This window comes from Impatiens glandulifera, chromosome 5 (genome assembly GCF_907164915.1).
Source record: "Impatiens glandulifera chromosome 5, dImpGla2.1, whole genome shotgun sequence".
Taxonomy (NCBI): domain Eukaryota; kingdom Viridiplantae; phylum Streptophyta; class Magnoliopsida; order Ericales; family Balsaminaceae; genus Impatiens; species Impatiens glandulifera.
In genome coordinates this window covers 18,334,858-18,352,278 of record NC_061866.1, presented here as the reverse complement: position 1 = coordinate 18,352,278, position 17,421 = coordinate 18,334,858, and the positions used below count along the sequence as shown (strand labels likewise).

Below are 17,421 nucleotides of genomic sequence, written 5' to 3'. Positions count from 1 at the left end.
ATTTGAGATAGATCTTAATACAATATATATATATTTATCTTTATTATTATTATTATTATTATTATTATTATTATATATATATATATATATATATAAATACATTTTTCATCTTAATGTATTTTTAAATGATCTTATATTAAATATTAAAAAAATATTATTTTGTTAATTAAAGATATGTTTTATTTATTAACAGATAATATTATAATAAGTTATAAAATTTGTTTTTATATTATATTATTATATAATTATGAAAATAGGAAATGAATATAAGATTCATTGATAATATTATAACAAAATTTTAATTATTTCCAGTTTTGTTTCATTTAATATTAAAGAATGATATTTTTTATCATTATAAATTATTATAAACAATTTAAAATAATATATTTTTTATGATTTTATTTACAATACTTATTTTATTTGTTAATTTAAACTTATTTATCTAAAGATAAATTTTATAAAATGTTTATTTTAATTGTACAATATATTGTTTTTATTTGAAAATTAAAAATAAGTATGCATTAAATTTATCTCTCCCTTTAATAAAATAAATTATGAAAAAAATATAAAATTAGATATATAAAATTTGGGCCGTGATAGGGAGGCCGATGCTGGGCCTCCGACCATACAGCGAATCCTCCGTGGATGCCATGTGTGCTTTGCCAGCGTGTAAAAAAAAGCCACATAGATTCGCTTTATGATCTGAGAAAGAAATATAAACGCACGAAACTACTTTCTCTCTTTTCTCTATCCTCTCCAAGACAACCTTTCTTGTAAACCCTAGAATAGATTCAGTTCTTCCGGAGAACCTTATCGACGGCGGCTGGGATATAACTCAATATAAATACATTTCGACGGTGGCTGCTCCGGAGAACCATATCAACGGTGGTCGGGTAACTCCATATGACTACTATGTTTTGATACTGTGTTTTTTCATCGTTATCTTTAATCGTTATCCTCACTTTATCTTCAGATCAATACAACTTTATATTGACATTGTTCGGGTAACTCCATATGACTACTATGTTTTGATATTATGTTTTTTCATCGTTATCTTTAATCGTTATCCTCCATTTATCTTCAGATCAATACAACTTTATATTGACATTGTTATATTGAGCTCAATACATCATTATATTGATCTCAATACACGAATATATTGAGCTCAATACACGAATATATTGAGCTAAATACACGGTTATATTGAGCTCAATACACATATATGTTGATCTAAATACACTGTTATATTGAGCTCAATACACCTTTATATTGAGCTCAATACACAAATATATACACCTTTATATTGAGCTCATTCCACCTTTATACAATGGTTGAGGGACATTTGGTTGAAAGTACACTACACCGCGATGGGGAATTTTGTACAATGTCAATGTAAGATGTTTGAGTTTAAGGGAATTTTGTGCAGACATATTCTTATGGTGTATAGAAGAATGAAATTGGATCAAGTACCTAAGAGATGTGTCTTGGACCGTTGGCGCAAATATTTGAAACGAGGTTATCAAAGCATCACCAATATTTATGATTTTGATGTGTCTGAAAGTCAAAGAAAAAGGTATAACAGTCTAACTCCAATGATGCATTTGTTCCAACAATTTGCATCACAATCTGAAGATAAGACCTCAGTTGCGTCTAGACTTTCGGAAGACATGATTCAAAAGTTGATGTTGGATTTTGATAATGCATCTACAAGTTCCACACCAGCAACTACTCCTCCAACCGAGAAAGTGATTCACTCTCCGGTTAGAGTGAGGGCTCGAGGCAGGCCACCAACGAAACGAAAATTATTTGTCGTAGAAAAAGTAATTAACAAGTCCAAACATTCAACAAAGGTTAGTTTTACTTCTTTGACTCGTTATATTGTGTTAGTTGCTTTGTTATATTGAGTTCATTTACTCGTTATATAGAGCTCATTGCCTAGTTATATTGATATAATATATTTAACTAATTGTCTTGTTAAATTTTGTTATAGAAAAAAATGTGGGATGAACCAACAGATGCGCAACAATTCAATGACCCAGCTACTATACCACAAACAATAGTCTCCACTCAATTCTCTTTTACCACATTATTGTAGTTATATTGAGCTTATTTCAGCGTTATATTGAGATCATTGACTCATTATAGTGTACTTGTTGCTTCGTTATATTGAGATTATTGACTCGTTATATTGTACTTATTGCTTCGTTATATTGAGATCATTGACTCGTTATATTGTACTTGTTGCTTCGTTATATTGAGCTGATTGCCTCATTATATAGATCTCAAATAAATGATTTGACTATTATACCACAAACAATAAACTATAAGCATAATTCAGCATTATATTAAGTTTTTTTTAGCTTTACTAAGCATAAATATTTTAAACAATTTAACTAGGACTTGGAAGGTAGGAGCAACAACAGTAGGAGCAACAACAGTAGGAGCAGAAACTGAAGGAGCAACAACGTTCTCTTGTGCTGGAAGTGGAATCCTATCTAACACCCTCCCTTTGCCATACCCACCAAGTCTCTCCTCGGTACGTAACCTTTCAAAAATCATCCTATCATCCCAACAGGATATGATCGGAAAATTCTCACGTTCCTTCTTTGGGTGAAATCTACTACCCTATCCATGTAACATAACTGAAAAAAGAAGGAATGTTAGTTGTATACTAATTAGCAATGTTTATGAAATTAATTAATGAATCGCTCTTACCATAAGGAAGGTTGCTGGTCCGTGGAAAAATGAGTCTCATTTCTTCTTCCATTTGATCATACTCTCAACAAGTCCATTTAATGTGAATCGACACCAATTTAGGTCCTTAATATTGTCAACATGAACTGGTGATTTCAAGATTTTAGACCTGCATATTGAAAATAGGATTCAATTAGACTAATATGATAAAACCATATTACGCTCCATATAACACTCCATATAACTACTTATAACGCTCCATATAACTCTACAATATGCATCATATAACTATACAATACGAACCATATAACTATACAATAATATCCATATAACGCTAAATATAACTACAAAATACAAGAAGTTGGAGATTTTTACCTGCAAGTTGGACTTTCAGTGGCCCACAAGAAGCTGGAGACGACGTACACAACAAAGTCACGTTTGAAGTCGTCATCGACAATTGTGTTTGCTAGAATTACCTCTGGCATGGAGGAAATGATGGGAGCACCGCTGGTTTCACTCCCTACCCATCTCATCCTCCAAGCCCTAAGTATGGCGAGGTACTCAGGTCTGTCACTATTTTTACCAATGGACTTAGTTACGTCGATCTCTCCTCTAGGGATGTTTAGTATGCATTGTACATCATCCTCGTCAATAACCATATTTTGATGGTTGCTCAGACTCAGGGAACACGTTAGTTTATCGAAGTGTTCAAACAAATACATTGCAATTGAGGATGACAATTTGGAGACACATAAGGAAAGGAGAGAGCCAAAGCCGATGTCCTTGACAGCTTGCTTCTGGAGGTCCGACAGTCCATTCACGAGTTTACATAGGCCTTGAGGAGAAGTGCGGATGTTTGGAATCATTGTTTTCGGCAATCTTCTTTTTTTTGACAATTTAGAACTGAAAAAATGACAAAGGTGAACGCTCCATATAACTATTTATTACGATCCATATATCTACCTATTATGCTCCATATAACTACATATTATACTCCATACAACCACTTATAACGCTTCATATAACTACTAATTACGCTTCATATAACTACTTAGTACGCTTCATATAACTATATTTTACGCTCAATATAACTAGTTATTACGAAATATAACACACAAAAGATAACTTACCTTCTAAAATCTTGGTTGTCAACATCATCGGTCTTCCTCTTTCGTGTCTTCGGGATGGTCTTCCTCTTTCGTGCATTCGGAGTCGTTACAATGTCGGAATTAGGGGGGACGGTAGATGGGATGTTGATATCGGTAGCAGAATCCATTGATCTTAGAGAATAGATAGCAAGAATCGATTGGATATTGGAGAATACGTACGACGAGAATATAAGAGGAGGTGAGGGGCTTCCACAGCGAGACGGATAACAAGTGGCGACAAGAAGAGATTGATGGAAATGGTTGAGCGCTTCCACGGCGAGACAGAAAATACCTCACGGCTCGACTAGGGTTTACATAGGAGGGAGCGAGAAGAGATAGTAATGAGAGAATCAATGGTTAGACTGACGCCTCGACTAGGGTTTACACAGGAGGGAGCGAGAAGAGAGAGTAATGAGAGAGAAGGGCAGACGAAGAGTCACAGATTAAAGCTATTTAATTTTTTTTAATTCAAAAAATCCAGCGTGGCAATGCCACATAGATTCGCTTTATGATCTGAGCCCCACCCTCGGCCCCCAAATCATTATTCATAAAATTTATAACTTTAAACAAATATAAACTTATTTATTTTATATATAAATGTGTAAAAATACATCAATCAAAAAAATTACTTATTCTATAACTAGATATAAATTACTTATCTAAAATAATTTTTTATCTTCATTATATATTATAATATATTTTATTTATATTAACACAGAAAATAAACAAGTAATAAGAATTATACTTTAAATTTTACCAACATATTTAATTTATTTTTTATAATTTCTACATAATAAATATAAATTTTGATTTAAATAATATAGTATATTAATATTTGTAATGAAAACTAACAAATATGAATGAAATTTTGTTTTGTTAGCACTTTCTTTTTTTATTATTTTAAATTTTATTTTTTTTATTTGTTCAACTCCCGTATAAATTAGAAAGTATTAATGAAAAAATCATAGTAAAATGTGAAATGAGATGATTTTTAATTTAATTTAATTATAATAATTTTTTATAGTAATAGTAGCTGCGGCTAAAATTGCAATGTAATGAGAAGTGAATACAAGCCATAGAAATTTAGAGGAAGATAAAGATTGATGATTTAAATTAGGTACTATACATATAAATATAATATAAAGTACAAATTGTTTATGCGGATAGGAGACAGAAAAAATGAGAATAATATAGTTTGTTTTTGTGTTTTTATATATTTATTTATTACATTTGATGGTAAAAATAAAAAATAATAATTCAAACTAAACCAAAACGAACTTTAGTTTCTGGGCCCAACCAGGTGTTGCCTTGTAAGAATGGACCCGCTGTATATTTTTGTGCAATGTCTTTGGTGATGATGCCCTTGTAACCAGCCCATTTAACTCTTGCAGTAGTTGTGGCTCCAGGACCCTTGTTTCCATACTCCGCGTAATAAAGAGTTTTTAGTGCAAAATCTCCTTCCCATGGCATCCAACCTTCAGGATCGATCAAACTGTCGATTTCCGATTGCATGATTATGGTTCTTGAATATTCCTTCCATGGTCTCCCCAAGTAGTTCTTGTACTTCATCTTCTCATCCTCGAATCCTTTCTCAGCTAGGATACGACAGCCTTGCAGGACAATCCCTGTGGACTCATGCTTGTCGATCCTCCCTTGTGCAGTGACAATGTTTTGTTGGTTTTCCAGAGGCTTTCTGATGTATATCACGCAGTTTTGAAAGATGGATGCTGCGTCCCCGAAGATGAAGTCCACCGTGCCTGAGATCACGCATCCACGATAGAACTGTCTGTGTGTTTGAGCATACAACGTGTCCTGGTAAGCCTCCATGCGACAGTTGAGGAACACCGACCGGTCTGCTTGGACACGGATGGCCACGGCCTGGTGCTTTTCAGCCCCGGCTGTGTTTCTGAATCCAATGGATTGTCCCATGAAACCCTCTCCCAACACAGCTGCAAAAATATCAAAATTATTTCATTGCATGTTTACTTACTTAATGACAAGATATGTAATTAATATACGCACTGAATGTTGCAGTTTGAAATGTACGAACACCATCGACGAAATTCTTATTCCCTGTCACAATTGATTTCTGGGATCCATCCCCATAAATGGTGACGTTGACCATCTTTTTTGTGACGATGGGATATTCCTCATAAATTCCTTCCTTCACATAAATCACATACCTAATCATCATATCATATATAATAAGATTCAAACATCATGTTTATATATATATATGTATTATACTAGCTGGCTAGGTTCCTACCTTCCTTGGTATTCATCAGGAATTGCTGCCAATGCATCGGAAATAGTGTTGAATTGCCCACTTCCATCTTTAGCGACGGTGACATTTGGAGTTTGCTTTACATCCTTGGACCTTAACACCCTACGTTCCTCAGTGGACATCCATTCCGGGAGCCCTTCATCGTCGAGGTGCGACATTGGGGTCTCGGGATTCTGATCTGTATCCAAAAGGTGACGGCCTGCCCCCAAGTTGATCGATCCTAAAGCGTTGAGCTGATTGACTATGGCGAGGGAATTGCTTGTTAGGTGCTTGACGCTCTTCAAGGCGGATTGGAGATCGGTCTTTGTTTTACCTTCGGGGAACCCGTCAATGCAGGTTTCCTGATAGGAAAGAACAGCGCTAAGCCAGTTGTTGAGGTTTGGAGTGGAGGATGGGAGCTTGGTAATGGTTTGTTTGTGGACATTAGCTATGGAAGCATTAAGCTCCTCCTTTGCGTCTTCGAAAAGGACCTTGCAATCCTCGAAAGCTCCCTTGAGCTCGGGGGTATCAAATTTAATTTTGGAAATTTTGTTGTAGACGTTTTGGAGATCGGTTGCGATGACGGATATGGAGGCCTGGAGAAGTTCTTTGGGCTGCTTGGGTTTGGTGGGATTGGAACTCACGTACTTGGTGAGGCTATCCAAACATGTCTGTTTATAATCCGTTGAGGCACAAAGCATCTGAATCGCTTTATCTGCGGATGGTGCTGCTTGTTCTTTGTCCTTGTCCTCGTTATGGTTCTTGTTTTTGTGGTTCATATACAATACCGCCCATGCAACAGCCCCGATCAACAAGAGAACAACCACCACCGCAACTATACCAACTATAATGTGTTTCTTTACTTTTTCTTTCTTCTCATTTTTTCGACGTTCCGAGATATAATCAAAATCTTGAAACGCCATAATGATTTTATTTATTTATTTTGTTTCACCTCAGGCAGAGATCTCGGAGATCTCTAGTCTCTGCCTTTGGTATAAATCTCAGCGGCGTGTGTTCTTGACACACCCTCTAGCTTCACCTTTTTTCTTTCTCTCTTGTTCTTTTTTTTAAAGAAATTTTATTGGGTTTCTGTTATGCGTTTTTAAGATTTTTTTTTCAAGAAGATGAGAGATTGTAGGAAGAGACCCTTAATTCTTCTCCATTTTAATCCATCTGTTTGGCTCAACCGCACATTTGGATAGCGGTTCCACATTCTTTTGTTCTTTCTTGGGAAAACCTTAAATTATCAACCCACCACTTTTCACGCTTCAATTACAAAGACAGACAAATGGTAAATAAGGAAACTATTATTAGACAGCATCATCGTATGGGAAAGAAGTAGAATCTAGCCACTCATTGGCCGCTATAAATTGGGAGACAGTGAAATTTGATGCGTCTTCATATTCCATGATATGGTAGCCTGGCCAGTTAACTCGATTATCCGTCAATGATCCTGGTCCCGAGTTTGCATACTCACCATAGTACAACGTATTGAGGCCTTGATTATCCGACCACGACCATGGGATCCAGCCCATTGGATCAATGAACCCGTCAATATATGACTCAATATAGACTGTTCTCGAATACACCTTCCATGGCCTACCCAGGTAACTCTTCACTAAGGTGGAGGAAGAGGACGGGTTCAAATCCTCTGCCGCCACGATAGAACAGTTCTGTATGGAAATTCCGGTGTCCTGATCAGGGCTTTCACGGGATTGGGCGGTAATCACATTGTATTGACCAGGCATTGGCAATCTCGAAATTATGTTACAGCCCTGGAACACCACCGCCGCGTTTCCAAATATGTAATCAATGGTACCGGAGATGTCGCACTCCCGATAGAACTGTCGGAATGAGTGTGTGTATAGACTGTCTTGGTAGCCGTAGATGGCACACCGGTATACCGCCGCCATATCGGCGTTTATCCGCAAAGCCACTGCCTGATGTTTGGCCGGTCCGGCAGTATTTTGGATCGTTATATCACGTGCCAAGAAACCCTCCGAGGAAACGGCTGGATATATAAATAAATGCATGTATTAGAAAACTGAAATTAAGAAGAGATCGACTAGTGAAGAAGAATTTACCGACGGTGGCAGATCTGAAAGTTGTCCAACCATCCCCGACACTTCTGTTTCCGGTAATAACAGTGACATCAACACCATCTCCGAGAAGAACAACGTTAGGTTTATAAGTGGGAATGTCGACATTTTCCTCGTAGATCCCTTCTTTAATGTAGATAAAGATCCTGTCGTAGCTGTTGTTCGGAGCGAAATTGATTGCATCCATTATAGTGCTGAAATTTCCGGTGCCATCTTTAGCAACGGTAATAAGACCAGTTGCATCGTCAGTATAGTCGTCGTCTCCGCCGCCTCCTATGCTTATGTCAAGGGTTCTTCTGCCGTCGTGCTTTGTGGATCCAGAAGATTTACTGGGTTTCGGCATGATGGAGAGGGAATTACTGATATGTTTGTAAGAGTTAATGAAAGAGTTAACAAGGGTTGATTTCATGGGTCCTGAAGCTGAATCAAGACCTTCAAAGCAAGTGTTTTTATTAGTGAGGGCGGCGCTGAGAAAGGCTCTGGCATCGGACAACTTGTTGGAGTCAGTGGAGCCGCCATTGATTCTTGAAAGAGATTTTTTGAGAGAGGAGAAGGTAATTTGTTGGAGATCTTTACAGTCTTGGAGAGCACCTCTCTGTTTCTCAAGGATTGAAGAGGGTGTTAGAGTTGAGAGGAGATTAGAAAGGGAAAGGGCTTCAGACAAGGCTGTGTTGAGGGATTGAAGAAGGTAAGTAATGATATTTGGGCTGATGTTGATTGAGATAGAGAGCTTGAGTGAGTGGAAACAGGGATCTGGGTATGGTGTGGATTTGCATATGGATTTGATAGAAGAGATATGAGAATCAATGGTTGCTGTAGTTGTATTAATAGTTTGGGCATATGTTGTAGTAGAAAGTAGTAGAAATGCACAAAATAGAATAGAACAACAATGGAAGATCAGCTTTAGTTTGTAAGATGAAGAAGAAGAAGAAGCAGCCATGATGAATTGATGATGATATTCACAGTCCAGTCCAGTGAGAGAGATCTAGATTGTATTGGATAATCAGAACTTAAAAAGGTACTAGCTTTTTTGAACTGCCAACTAGCACATGCAATGGGTATATTAATCACGGGAGAACAGTACAGTATGGAGGTGCGTAGCCATTTGTTAAGTTTATAAAGCATGCTTTTAAATTTAAAAATTATTTTATTATTATACATTAATTAATTTATAAAAAATAATTAAAAATATCTGCATTCTATAAATCAATGTCAATCAATTATTTTTTAAATAATTCTAAATTTATTAATGTCATGATTAAATATAAATAATTCCCAATAACACAGGTCACATGTCTATTTGAAATGGATGCAGCAACGAAATCATAGCCGACCAAGCAAAAGTTGTTTGATTAATTAGCTATATATATAGACAAATAATACATCTAAGTAACTTTTGAAGAAATAATGTGCAATTTCATTAATGAATTGGAACATTGAATTTTTTTTTTCTATTAAAGGATTTAACACATACTTTTATTTTTTTTTAATTAAGAAAAATTAGCATTATATTCGTCACTTTCGGTGAAAAATTGAATCGATAACATTTTTAGCACATAAGTTCTTCTGCTACCAAGTATACATGTTTCGTCTGTTCCCAGTTTCGGGAAGAGAGATTTTTTGAATAGAAAGAATTAAACCAGTACCAGCTTATCGCCAACCGCCAACCGTGCTTTTACCAACTCCACCAACCCCAGGGGATAGATATTGATTTAGCTGCACCTGAACCCGCAACTGCTGCCTCTACTCCGCCTACTTCTTGTGCCGACTTCGCCAGCCTCGTGGGTACCGATTTCTTCCTGCTTCGTACGCCGGGCCTGTACCCCCAGATTGTCTAATCCTCTTTCCCATAGGGGCAAATTAGTAAATCATGTTTGTTTGTTTTTTTTTTGTTTTTTTATAAATAAATAAAATTGTGAGAAGAATACAAGAAACAGATGAACTAGTAACAAAAGTGGATCCCTCCCCATTTTTAGTTTACAAAATTTTAATTTTTAGATATTTTGCATATCCGGTCCCTTTTAATTTCCTCAAAATCTGAGGTTTCTTGGCAGTACTAGCAGCCACTAGGTAGGTCAATCGTTAGATATTCAGAGTAACAAAGACAACACAAAATTTAGTGTTTATTTTTGTCCAAAAGAACATGATCGAGATGGAGAACATTTATTAATTTAATGAATTGCTTGTTCCATATGGTTGGTTATTTAAATCAACTACAAGTCATTATGAAAATGCAAATAATTTATTTTATTTTATTTTGAAGAGTATTTATATATAATTAAAAATATAAATAAAATTCTTTTTTTAATAGTTCATAAAAAAAACAACAACAATGTGAAGTTAAGATATAATATATAATTAATAATGAAAATAAGGTAAGATTTAGAAGTGGTGGAGTAGGTACGTAGGTGATGTTTTATGATTTATTTTAATTAATTAATTGGAGGTTAATAAGATTGATTAAAATAAGAAATAGAGAATAAATGTCTCATAATCTCATAAAATATATATATAATTGTTCTTGAAAAAAATAATAATTATTAATTGAGAAATTAATATATATAAGTGGCGGTGGAGGAAGAAGAACAACAAGAGGTCGTAAAAAATTAAGATATAATTAAATATTACATACTACTGCCGACTCTCTCCCTGGGTCCAATGTATAGTTCAGTTCCCCCACACAAAACAACAAAAAACTTGGGGGCGGGCATTAATGTTTATTGACAAGTCCATGTGAATATATATATATAATATATGTTAAAAGAATTAAAAGAACGTTTAAATAGAGATTGGTCATACACATAAGAATGACGTCTCTATTATTGAATATTATTATATATATATATATATTATTAATGAATTAAAATAATTAGATTCCAAAATAAAGAAATAAAAAAAGAAAAAAAAGAAAAAAAATGAATAATTATAGGAGTATGAATATGAACACGTAATTTTAGTTAATTACTAAAAGTTATGTGTCATTTTTAACATTCCCGCAAACAAAACGGTGGAGCGCACCGTGAGTTTGTCCCGAAGAATTATGAATTCGTGTGATGATTTTTTTTTTGTGAGAGTATCCACAATTTGATTTTCAGTAGAAATATATTTTATTTGAAGCAATTTATTTATAACTCGTTTACGGATAAAATGAAAATCAATTTTTACGTGTTTTGTGCGAACATAAAAACCGTATTAGAAGATAAAAATGTGCACTGATATTTTCACACTATTGAGTAGAAGGAACTCGTAAATTGACTCTTAGTTCACTAAATAATGACTGAAGCCAACATAGTTATTTCGTTGTATAGGCAAGTACTTGATCGAGCCACAACTTATTGTTTCTTTGAATTCCAAAATAAGATTATTTTTGAGAAAAATGCAATAACAAGTTGTCGATCTTCAGTCAGCTGAACATCCGACCTAATCTGAATTAGAATAAGTTGTAAGTTCAATTTTTAAGTACATCGTATGAATAATATGTGATTGGAGTATGTTTTAAGTATCACATTATTCGTTTGACAACTATCCAATGAGATGCAATGAGAGCTTGCATAAACTAACATGCTCTATTGACAGTAAATATTAGATCATGACGAGTAAATGTCCAACATTGAAGAGCCGCAACAATACTTTTGTAAATTGTAGGATCATAAAATGCATCACCATCATATCGATAGAGAGATGAACCCAAAGTCACATGGGTGTGGAGTGGCTTGGAACGAACCATATCAACACGTGTAAGAATATCATTAATATACTTTGTCTGAGATAAAAATAGTTTTGAGGTAGTCTATGTTGCTTTCATCCCTAAAATGTGTTATATCTAACCAATATCTTTTATTGAAAATACTTCATCCATACATTTAATTATTGTAGAGATATGAGTTGTAGAGTTTCCCCGTGAAGACATTATCATAAACATAGACGGGAATGTATGAAATAATATCACTAGAGTAAAATAGAAATACATATCTCACTTGTCTTCAATGAAGTCTTGAAAAAACAATGTAGCTTGGAATGTAGCACACCAAATCCGAGGGCTTGTTTGAGGTCATATATAGCTTTGTGAATACGACATACATGATTAGGAAATTATTGATTGATAAAGTTCAGAGTTTGTGTCATTTAAATCTCTTCATCAATTGTACCATGTCAAATAGTCGGCTTAAAAGACTAAAATGTCACTAGTTCGATTCCACCTAGAAGCGTTTTGAGTTTAAGTGGGGGCATAGTTATGGGGTGTCATGTTAGTTCTCCTTTATTCTCAAAAAAAATATTACTCACATCTAACTGATGAATTAACCATTCATGAGTGACTATAGATTAAAATGATATGAATCTATAAACTAGATTTCTATATACCCAATTTATGAATTTTTAAATAAATATTTTGAATAAATAAATTCAAAATAATTAAAATCCAAAGTCAAAACCTAATTAAACAATTAATTGGATTAATTATTATGATAATTAAATCCTAAATTAATTAAGGTTAATAATGGCCAAAAGAAATAAATAAAATAATTTGAGATAAATGTTGTACTCATTTAATTTCAAATTAATTATAGAAAAATCAAAAGGATTAAAATAAATAACTTAGGATAATTCTTGTATCCATTTTATCCCAAATACATTATTTATTTAGCTTAAAAATATATAAAAAAAAATTGACAAAATAAATGTCATATTTATTTTAAATATTTTGTATATTTTAGAAGATTTAAAAATAAAGCCAAATGGGTAAAAGAAAATCAATTTCAAATAAACCCTTAAAATTTTAAATAAAAAATTAAATTTATGATCATGTGTAGCCAAATTTGGAAGAATTGCTGCACCAGCCATCGGATTGCCGCTTAATTTTCATCTAATGCCCCAGCGTTGCCCGCTTCGCCCACTACAACAGAATGAGCGCGCATCCGCGAAGTAGAGAATTAGCTAACAAGCGCCCCAAAGTTGTTAGTTGAAACGCAATGGACCACTCGTTCGTGGACGGAACACAGATAGAACGCTCTACATCCGAATTTTTTCCCGAAACGACGTCGTTTCGCCCTGGTTCGTCGTCTTCCTAGCGATCGCCGGACAAATAAAAACAACAGCCATCTTTGGTTTTTCAAAGATGGAACTCTGCCGTTTATGGATGGTTTGTCTCCATTCAAAAAGTGAAATGATCACCCTACTTCGGTGATCAATTCCCCTATATCTATGATCATTATTACGAACTACGTCGGAAACTGGCCGGAATAACAACCATAATACCATAATGGGTGTTTGACTGATTGAAGCCCACTTGGGTGATCAATTCCCCTTTGATGAATTTAATGGCAAGAGATCACCTCTCAAGCCTTCAATCCAAATTTTCAAAAAATCCGCCATTGAATCTCCAAGTTTATGATATTTTGAAAATTTTATATACGACCTTAAATCTTGAATCTAGAAATCCCAAAAGCTTCCTCTATCCTTGGTAAGACTCCAATCATCCTTTATTTCCAACTTTCAGTTTGAAATTGAAATTTTTATATTTCAGTTTTTATAAGTTTGTATACTACATAGTTGTTGGATTTCTTGATTAGAAAAGCTTTTTGATGAAGTTAGAATCGATCAATAGATATAAAAAAGAAAACCCCAAATTTAAATATGGAAAATTTTAAAATCGAGTTTTTTTTGTTCTTGAGCTAATCCTCAAAACAACAACCCAAAATGCTTCCCAATATGTTTCTAATCGTGTTAGAACCTATTTGGATCATGTATGATCCATTCCGATCATGTTTATTCAAAATCAAAATTTTCATAAAAAATAAAACTTTGAAGTTCTTGAATTGGTCAAACTAAACACCTAGTACGCATGTTTTGGTATTAGTCAATAATATAAAGTATAAGAAAGTTGTTGGTGTAAGCACTAAAAATCTACACTCCAATTTATAATATTAAAATAATTATTTTGAATTATTTTTAAATAAATAAGATCAAAATAATTAACCTCATGGCCAAAAATCTATTTAAAACAAATAATTATGATTAATTATTGTGCTTATTAATCAAATTAATTAAGGGTTAAGGCCAAAATAAAAAAATAAAATTATTTGAGATAAATGTTGTGCCCACAATGTCTCAAAATAATTTTAGAAAAATTAAAAGACAAAAATAAATAATTTTGATGAATTGTTGTATCCATTTCATCTAAAAAGAATTATTTATTTAAATCCTAAACATTTAAAAATAAATTGGTAAAATATTTGTCATATTTATTTTAATATTTTGTGTGTTTAAAAAGATCAAAATTAAAGTCAAAAGGGTGAAAGAAAAACTAATTTTAAACAAACCCTTAAGATTTTAATAAAAAAAATAAATTCATAATCGGGTATAACCGAAACCGGGAGAAGAAGCTACAGCCGCAACCACGCGCGTTAGATCAGCGTTGGATTTTCATCCAACGCCCATGAGCGCTCCTCCCAACCCGTTGTAGCGGAGGAATCGCGTGCACACGAGGCACTTGATCACCAAACAACCGTTAGCTGGAACGCTAACGGACCGCTCAAGCGCTGACGAAACGCCAAAAACAGACAAAACGACATCGTTTTTGGCTACGATCATCTTTTTCGCAATTCTATCATCAAATTGGGAAGTCTGTTTCATTGAAATTGACATGTTGATAAATGAATATACAAGCTAGGAGTGTAAACGAGTCAAACTACTCGTGAGTAACTCGGTTAAAACTCCACTTGATCTTAGTTTAATCGAGTTCGAGTAGCTCAATTTTGTAATAGATCAACGGGTTTCTTTGGTAACGAAATCAAATAGTCGAGCTTAGTGCATAAATTAGACAATCGGGGTTTGGGTGACATGACATCTAAATTAAAAATGAATGAACTACGATGCATGGTTCTACGACTCGAAGAATAATTAGAGACTCTCACATTGTTAGAGAACAACAACGGATATCTTTTCCACCCTTCTCTTTTAATTGACCAATTCAAGAACACAAACCTAAAAATTAATCTAATACATGCAAATTTGGAGATTCCTATTTTAAATTGGATTTAAGCAAAAGGAAAAGACAAGAATCTTCAAAATATACCTAATTTCAATAATACAAATTCAATTCAATAATTCAATCAACATATAATTCAAGAACTTCAAAAAAAAAAAAAAATTGCAGTTTATTAGAAATTAAAAATCCAAATGAAAAATTACAAGTTAGGGATCCTTACAATGATTAAATGATTTCTTATGAAGTAAACTGCAAAGTGTGACCGAATTACGACCCCAAGAAAGCAAGTTTGGGATTCCGACTTCAAAAAATCAAAAACAAAAATTTAGAGAATTTAAGAGGTTGTCCTCTTAAAAAAAAGTTAGGGTAGGGTATTTATAGGGTGATATAAAAGAATTAGGTTAAAACTCCATAGAATTTAAAATTAAAATTTTTTTTTACCTATTTGTGTTGGCTTTTTGTTGAATAATTCCTCATAGTTATTTATATGAATTCGTTGATTATTCAAATATTATACTCTCCTATCTTTCCACAACATTAGATCAATTCAAATTTGGATTTGGATTGATGGAGAAAAATCGTTTTTAAGAAATAAAAAAATTTCCAAAATTGCCTTTACCAAATCTTTAGGTGTTTGTTGAAGACTCCTCAAGAATCTATTTTTTATTTAATACCACATGTTTTTCAAAATAACCTTCAAAATAAAATAAATATATTAATAATAGATAAATTCAAATTCAAAGATTTATTAACATATCCTTTATCTTTATATTTTGATTCATTCTTAACCGAACTCGAAATTAATTATTTTATAGTCAAATTGACAAGACAATGGCTAAAAAAGTAAGTACTTGCTTAATAGTATGTACAATGAGCTCGTATATGGATTTTGTATATCAATAAGTTCGAGATTTATTAAAAATATATAAATATATATTTGGGGAGTGAAAAATTAGTGTTTACACCGATTATGATAAAAGAATGTGTTTTTGTTTTTCAGCTCTTTACTGTTCAATCTTAAGATTTGATATAGTTCTAAATGTGTTATGTGACAAGTCTAAATTGGTTTGAATGAATGAAATGAATTAAAACCAAAACACATGAATTTAAACTTTTTTGAATTTTAGTTTCAAGTGTTTCTTTTTAACAAGGGTCTACCTAGGCATTTCAAAACCATTTGAACATGTTCCTAGAATGATTTGGAAGAGACAAGCGCGGAGGAAAAGTCTCCAAAGTTACAGTTTCGAAAAGTTATGGTTTGGGTTGTGAATTTTTGGTTTTACAAGTTATAACATGTCATCATGATTGGGACCGTGTTAATAAGTTGTGTTTTATAGTACAAGCTGGATTATGAATGAGCCAGGGTTTATTTGAGATTGGGAAATACAATAAAAACGTTTTTGAAATCTTGGTACTATTTGGCTTGGTGAACGACTGAGACCCTTGGTCATGGCCTAATTTCGACCGAGAAAATTAGCCAACGACCTAAGGCATGACTTATTTTTTAACTGAGAATTTAAGACAACCATTGGACTGTGTTCTTTGGAAACCCGACCAAGAATTAAAAGGGGCATCCGACCATGGAGCACCTGCCTATTGCCTTGGGAAATTTAACCAAATGACCCTTAAAAGGCCCTTAAATGAGCTGGTGACTAGCATATAATTTTAATTGCACTGGTGACCACTTTATATTTTTTTTTGACAAAAATACCCCCATCGCGTAACGTGATGGGTCTTCTCGTCACGCGATGAGAATATGTTCTTTATATAAATACTCAAATTTTTTTCATTTCGTTATTTTCCTTACTCTCTTTACTCCGTGTTCTCTCTCTCTCGCAACGACACAACGGTGTAACCCTAAACAAACACATCTTACAGATCGACGACGAAAACTCGTTCTAATATCATGTGATTTGATCGATTTATGTTCTTAGTTTCATTATGTAAATCTTCAAACTATAAACCATGAGGTTGTTCTTATTGTTCATCTTGTTCAAATTGGTTGTTCATCTTGTCGATGATGATATTTGCAGATGATGCTTTGAATCGGTTCCGTTTCAGGGAAGATAATGTAATTCTTGCGAAGGGTCGTCCCTTATAGCGATGGGTCATCCCTTGTAGCGAAGAGCCATGTAGAGATGGGCCATCACTTATAGCGAAGGGTCATCCTTTGTAGCGAATGGTCATCCCTTGTAACGATGGGCCATCCCTTGTAGAGAAGGTCCATGT

At 33.8% G+C, this 17,421-nt stretch overlaps 2 protein-coding genes across 2 annotated transcripts; both read right to left on the bottom strand.

The window, feature by feature from the left end:
• Nucleotides 1-5,074: 5,074 nt before the first annotated feature.
• On the bottom strand, nt 5,075-7,153 carry LOC124937876 (pectinesterase). The gene is made up of 3 exons (XM_047478207.1): nt 6,109-7,153; nt 5,865-6,025; nt 5,075-5,791 (listed from the first exon to the last, which is right to left on the bottom strand). Exons 1-3 carry the CDS (start codon nt 7,026-7,028, stop codon nt 5,100-5,102), a joined length of 1,773 nt encoding a protein of 590 aa, XP_047334163.1. The 5' UTR covers nt 7,029-7,153; the 3' UTR covers nt 5,075-5,099.
• A 188-nt stretch (nt 7,154-7,341) lies between these two features.
• LOC124937875 (probable pectinesterase/pectinesterase inhibitor 12) lies at nt 7,342-9,288 on the bottom strand. The gene is made up of 2 exons (XM_047478206.1): nt 8,190-9,288; nt 7,342-8,116 (listed from the first exon to the last, which is right to left on the bottom strand). The coding sequence occupies exons 1-2, from the start codon at nt 9,142-9,144 to the stop codon at nt 7,416-7,418; spliced, it is 1,656 nt and encodes a 551-aa protein (XP_047334162.1). The 5' UTR covers nt 9,145-9,288; the 3' UTR covers nt 7,342-7,415.
• Nucleotides 9,289-17,421: the final 8,133 nt, after the last annotated feature.

Excerpts from the sequence above, each read along its gene's own strand:
- LOC124937876 (XM_047478207.1), bottom strand. The coding sequence starts at position 7,028 with ATGGCGTTTCAAGATTTTGATTATATCTCGGAACGTCGAAAAAATGAG. Across the intron at positions 6,026-6,108 it reads CCTGATGAATACCAAGGAAG|GTATGTGATTTATGTGAAGG; the intron begins GTAGGAACCTAG and ends TATGATGATTAG. Across the intron at positions 5,792-5,864 it reads ATTTCAAACTGCAACATTCA|CTGTGTTGGGAGAGGGTTTC; the intron begins GTGCGTATATTA and ends ATATTTTTGCAG.
- LOC124937875 (XM_047478206.1), bottom strand. The coding sequence starts at position 9,144 with ATGGCTGCTTCTTCTTCTTCTTCATCTTACAAACTAAAGCTGATCTTC. Across the intron at positions 8,117-8,189 it reads TTTCAGATCTGCCACCGTCG|CCGTTTCCTCGGAGGGTTTC; the intron begins GTAAATTCTTCT and ends TTATATATCCAG.